Raw genomic sequence first — 6,587 nt, forward strand, 5'->3', positions numbered from 1 at the left:
ATATTATCAGCGTCTAAAACTATTTCGTTTTGAATTTAATTAAAAAAGGATAACGGCGAAAGCGTAAAAAAATGCCCTTGAAATTATATTTCTTAATATTTGAAATAATTCGTATTTCATTGACAACAATAAAAACGTTGACGTTTCTATCATTAGATATTTAATACTTCAAAAAGTATATATTTTTATAAACGAAAAAATATTAATAAAATATTTAAAGAAATCTTTAAAAATATAACTTTAAATATAATAGTTTTTTCTTGGTTTGAAATTCAACTAACACATTGTTAGAGTTAGGTAGAAGGGAGATCATGCGCCATGGGTGCACATCTGCCAAACCTTAATAACTAGAAAACCGAGTAATCGATATTATGTTTTTGTTTATTAATTATCTATCATCGCTGAATGTTTGAAGGATTATTTTTGCATATGATTTTATGCAAATGCGGTCATTTAAAATATTCTGTGTGAAACTTTTGTGCTAACTTTTTTAGTTTTTGTGATTGAACAAATATATTGGTAGCTTATAGAATGTCAATGAAACAAAAAATATTTTTGTTTAATGAATTAATTCATAAAACAGCAAAATAAGATTTAATTTTTGTTTTACAAATCTAATCTGTCCTATCACCTTGGCGAATTCACCCCATGGGAAATGTTAGGAATGATTCAAACGGATAAAACTAAGTATAAGAATAATGAAAAAATTGAGAACTAACTTAAAATTATGAAGAATGAAGAACGCCTCAAAAAACAAGTGGCATATGGTCCCCCTTCTGCCCTAGCTACTTTTTTAAAACGTTTCACTTATTGATGTTCAGTGGTAAAAAATGCATGATTTTTATATATATTTATACCTTTATGGAAAGATAATCTTCTCTATTTTCATATATTATACAACATTCAATCGATTTCCGAAACAAGTTTCTGTTATCCGGCTGAACTAAAATTTTATACCAGTTAGTTTTAGACACTAACAAAACTCGATAATTCTGAGGAAAATCTATATTATATGCAATATTTTGTACATGTATGTAGTACAAATTAATTAAAAATAATTAATTGACTTAATTTACAAACTATATATTTGTCATTATAACTATAATTGGGAATAAAATGAATTGTTTTTTTTATTAAATGGCACGATGAACTTGAACTTCGAATTGTCAAACATAAACTTCAATAATCAACTTAATCTCAAATTTCAAAATCAAAATACACAATAGGCAATAGTAAGTATTTAAGACAGTATCAATAAATAATATATTTTAATATTATTACACATATCTACTACCTAAATCACATACATACATATATTAGCCGAAACATAAAATTTTATTTCCTCAATCACTGCTTTTATCATTACTTCAATGTAAAAACGAAAAATATCACTTTTGTACATCAAAGTAGATTGGTAAAATTTTGTGATATTTATATTTATATATTTATAGTACGTGTATATTTAATGCTTTGATTGTATCAACTTCTGATAATGAACGTGACTATTATCCGACATTTGTGCGCGTTTATTTTCAGAAGATGATTAAAATGTTTGCTAAAATTTGGTCCTTTTTGTATGTAGTATGTACTTGCACGATGAACAAAATTTAAAATTCTCCAATATGCTCTATTCATTTCATTATGCTTTTATGCTCACACAACATTATAATACGAACAGAGAACAGCTTTTGTGAATTATACAGAAACAACTTAATTTACATACATATTTTTTCTTACATAAGAAAACATATTTTTCTTTTATATTGTACTTGCTTGCTTTAAAAAGTCACGTTAGAATGACGAAGCTTTTGCTTAATTCGGTTGATCATTTAACAAATTCGAGACAGATAGGAAAATCTTTTAAACTATATTATGATTAAGTTTGCAAAAGTTCTTTTTGTTTCCATACGGATCTGAAAAACTGGAGTCCGAAAAATTTAAATCTGGCGTATGTATTACATTTGCATATCAGTGATATAAGGAGTGAGATCGAAAAATTCTTAACATACATATGTATATGTTTATAAAAAAGAAACCTCTAAACTTACAGCTTTATTTTTTTTTATTTGATTCAAATTATTATTTCAATTTACAAAAAAAAAAAATATTTTTATAGTTTTAATCACTAGTGATGAAATTTTGAACTCTTTTCGGAAACCCTTCCATTAACGTTTTTATAGTGCTTTCTGTCACTTTGCTCGAACATGTAGTCCATCTCCGTTTAAAATCTACCACACTTTTGGACACCTTTTTTGTACTCTTCAATTCTCTTTTAACAAGATCCCAATATCTCTCCACTGGCCTTAGCTCCGGGCAGTTTGGAGGATTTGCCTCTCTTGGTACAAATACCACATTATTGTTCTTGTACCACTCAAGGGCTTGTTTACCATAGTGACAGGATGCCAAGTCAGGCCAAAAATAAGTGGACACATTATGAAGTCTTATGAATGGAAGCAGCCTATTTTTTAAACATTCCTTGATGTAAATTTCGGTATTTATAGAGCCCGTTGTAACAAATGATTGGCTTCTTTTGCCGCAACTGCATATTGCTTGCCATACCAAGAACTTTCTGGGAAATTTTGTCTGCTTTTGGGTCCTAAACTTTTCTTCAACATTCCCTCGAGCATCAGCAACATAAAACTTTTGACCTGGAAGTTGCGAAAAATCTGCCAGAACATACGTTTCGTCATCCATTATGCAGCAAGAATATTTTTTTTATAAAACTTGACTTCAATTTCCGTGCTCTGTTTTTGGCCTCTAAATTTTTAGCAGCGTTCCTGTCGGAACATTTTGAGCCTTGTATGTTTTTAAACCTGCATTAGCTTTAACTTTTCATACCAAATAGTCCGAGCACTGAGCTAACCGAGCTGCTTTCCTACCGGATGTGTTGGGGGCTCTTTTGAAAATGCGTTCTATTTTTCGGCTTTAGAAACATCATGTGGACCATTCCTTCTACCTGAACCAGGTTTTTTATCAACTGACAAGTTCTCCCGGTACTGTTTAATAACATTGGAAACAGTTTGACGGCAGACCTTTGTATGCTTGGCCAACTTTTTGTAAGACCAAGTTGGGCTTAGTTAAAAATATTTAATAATTTCATTACGCACTTTTTTCTGGTCACTCATTTTAATCAGATTAACAAAAAAATTAATATAATTGACATCACACATAATAACTGACATGTTTTTCAAAGGTAACTTGATCAAAAAAAAATCAAATAATACTTTGGTTGAAAAATGTAATGAAAAACGTGTGTTAAGAATTTTTCGATCTCACTCCTTAAACCGAGAAAATCGTTTACAAAAATAAATAAAATTAAATTACATATGCACTCGTCCATGTGGGGTTCATTCATTAAAAACATAATCTATATATGTATCTTCCAACATTACTCTAATATAAATATTAGAAATCCTTTATTTCCACTGATTGTTATTATCATTCGTTTAAATGCCTTTAGAAAAGATGTAAAGTTTGCATAAATGCAACTAATGTTCAGATATAATCAATTGCAAATAAAAAAGAAATATGTATAAATAATTAGTTTGTTAAACATTGCACGAACATTGAAACGAAAATTACAATTTGAAGTTTATCATGAATTAAGTTTTATTTCTTTTACGTAGGAAAATGAGAATGGAGCTTTGCGAAAGTTCCTTGAAGTAATTATGGACATTGGTGGCCAAGTCTTAGACGATATTAACAATTTCGGAGATGTTACAATTTTGGCACCCAGTAATGAGGCCTGGAATAATTCTGCCATTAACAATATTATTAGGTTTGTATTTAAGAAAATTTATGCAGAAGATAAATTTTTTAAAATTATTTTTAAATTTCAACAGAGATGTTCCAAAAATGCGGGAGATATTAAATATGCACATTATTAAAGATCGCCTAAACGTGGATAAAATCAAGGAAAAAAATCAAAATTTAGTAAGTCTGAGGGAATTTGTTATGCGATTTTTTATGTTTAAATGTGTACTTTCTCCTTTCAAAGATTGCACAGGTTCCCACAGTAAATAACCGTACATTCCTCTACTTCAACATTAATGGCGAAGGATCAGATGAAGTGATTACTGTTGAAGGCGGTGGAGTGAATGCCACTATCTTGGAAGCAAATGTCGCTAGCACTAATGGTTATGTTCACATTATCGACAAGGTTCTTGGAGTTCCATATACAACAGTGTTGGGCAAATTGGAAAGTGATCCTATGCTAAGGTAATTTAATAGAAATAAAATAAAAATTTTAAATTTTACAACATCAAATAACTTTAAATTATCACTTTCTAGTGATTCATATAAATTGGGTCAATTTTCAACATTCAACGAACAACTGAATAATACACAAAGACGTTACACGTACTTTGTGACACGTGACAAGGGGTGGCAGAAAATAGGATTAGATTTTCCTTCGGTGCATAAGAAATTATTTATGAAAGACTTTGCCTATCACGTAAGTAATATTATTTTTTAATAATAAATATCAACGATATTTAGTGTTTGCCTCTATTTTTCAAGTCTCGATCAATTTTGGAACGTCATTTGGTAATTGCTGATCGCGCTTATTCCATGAAAGATATGGTCGCTATGACAAAAGAAAGTGAATCAATTGTACTGCCAACTTTCCGAGATTCTTTAAAAATTAAAGTAGAAGAAGAAGCTGGACGTAAGTATTAAAGAAATCATAAATATTTAATCTTTTGTGATTTGTTCTAATGAGTTAATAATGTTATGGGAGGTAATAATTTCTAATGTTTAATTTTTACCTTTTTTATAAAATTTAAAACCAAGATCTTCATGATGAATTCGCTTCTCATGATTGGACTGGTGAGTAGGGATACATTTTTAACATAATCGAACAAAATTTCGTAACATGAACTCATTTTTTAGAGAATTTCATTCATTGCAGTTATGTATTTTTCTGTGTAGATAAAAACAATTATATGTTTGCATTCTTCAAGAAAAAAGTACATTATTCGGGAAAAAATAAAACTCTTTTTGTTTGGCCCAAAATTTTATTATTTTTTCTACAAGTATTCTGAAATTTTGCAGTTTAAAGGCTTTATTTTAATATTTCCGCTTATATGCAGTATGTTAACACAATATATGTTTCAAATAATATATGTAAATACTTATATCAATAAAGTTAATATAAGAACTTATAAGTATTTAATTCTTATGTTGTTCATATTTAGTTTAAATGCATACATACTCAATTCATATATTCAGTTAGTGTTTAATATATTTGTTTATTTTGTATTTAATTAAAAATTTTACGTTTAATTTTTTAGGTTATGTCATCATTTGGAATTATAAAAAAATTAATGTTTATCGCCCGGACGTCGAATGTACCAATGGTATTATACACGTGATTGATTATCCAATGCTGGAGGAGAAGGATATCGTAGTGAGGGGAGGTAGTTATCAGATTAAATCTAACTTCTGCATATTGTTTGCAAATCTCTTCATAATAGCAATAGCAAAACTTTTCTAAACCAAAAACTAATTAAAAAAACTTAAACGAACCAATTGTGTAAAAAGCGAAAAAAAACTTAATTAAATATAAACAAAATAATAAGTTCATAATAAAAATTTGAATTTCATACCTAATACTCAAACCTCAAAATACACACACATATTTTAACAATAAACAAATACACTCATACATTTACACATATACGAAAACATTACATAAAACTATTTTATTTTTTTTTTAATAAAGTTTAATTATTTTATAATCATGTTCTGTATGGATTTAAAATACAATAAATTAAGCCACTTTAGCCTTCATCACGCATTATGCATAAATACAACGTATCTCTACTTATAGTATATTAAATGAAACCTTTCTTTTTATTCTAATTAAATATATATTTGTTTAAAAACGTAGTGCGTTCATAGATAAAAGTTATTTATCTAGAGTTAATCATAAATCAAAATACCTACGATCTTTACATTATATAGTTTTTTTTCATACATAAATAAATGTGCATTATTTTTAAAATTGTATACTTTTATATAAATATTCATGAATATACATATATACATATGTATGTATTTGTATATGTATTTATTTGTAGTTTTTTTAGTCAAACTCTCGTTAATATTATTTATAAATTTTACGAGAAATATCATCGCGTTAAGCAATAAGTGAGACAGACATTTTTCATCACTCAATAAATTCATTCAAGTTTTATCTCAAAACCATAAACGAATTTATATCAATTTCTTTTTAATATTTGTGTTCAACGAATCATTGTATTAATACAATAAATAACATTTAATTAAACAATTTTCAAAATTAAAATACACACAACTAAAATTAAATTAAAAGTACAATAAATATGTACATGATAAAAAATATTTACTTAAAAAACTGCCGTTAAATTAAAAACACTTCAAATAAATAACAAATCTTTTTTTAAAGAAAAATTCATTTGTAAAATTAAACAATAATTGATCATAGATAGAGTCACAATCGAAAGCAATCATAAAATATCATTGTAATAATTAATGTATGATTTTTCGACGTATTTCGATTTACAAAATTACATGTAGAAGAAATGCAATTACCTACATCACTATAT

At 27.5% G+C, this 6,587-nt stretch overlaps 1 protein-coding gene across 2 annotated transcripts; it reads left to right on the forward strand.

The window, feature by feature from the left end:
* Positions 1–3,294: 3,294 nt before the first annotated feature.
* Positions 3,295–5,879, forward strand: LOC124419360 (fasciclin-1-like). Of its 2 annotated transcripts, XM_046948420.1 has the most exons (7): positions 3,295–3,778; positions 3,843–3,933; positions 3,998–4,218; positions 4,291–4,453; positions 4,519–4,666; positions 4,792–4,827; positions 5,292–5,879. In XM_046948420.1, exons 1-7 carry the CDS (start codon positions 3,669–3,671, stop codon positions 5,492–5,494), a joined length of 972 nt encoding a protein of 323 aa, XP_046804376.1. In that variant the 5' UTR covers positions 3,295–3,668; the 3' UTR covers positions 5,495–5,879. The 2 variants fall into 2 exon arrangements, with proteins under 2 accessions (XP_046804376.1, XP_046804377.1); XM_046948421.1 differs by lacking the exon at positions 4,792–4,827 and having other exon boundaries at positions 3,500–3,778.
* Positions 5,880–6,587: the final 708 nt, after the last annotated feature.

Source organism: Lucilia cuprina, chromosome 4 (genome assembly GCF_022045245.1).
Source record: "Lucilia cuprina isolate Lc7/37 chromosome 4, ASM2204524v1, whole genome shotgun sequence".
In the NCBI taxonomy this organism is placed as follows: Eukaryota; Metazoa; Arthropoda; class Insecta; order Diptera; family Calliphoridae; genus Lucilia; species Lucilia cuprina.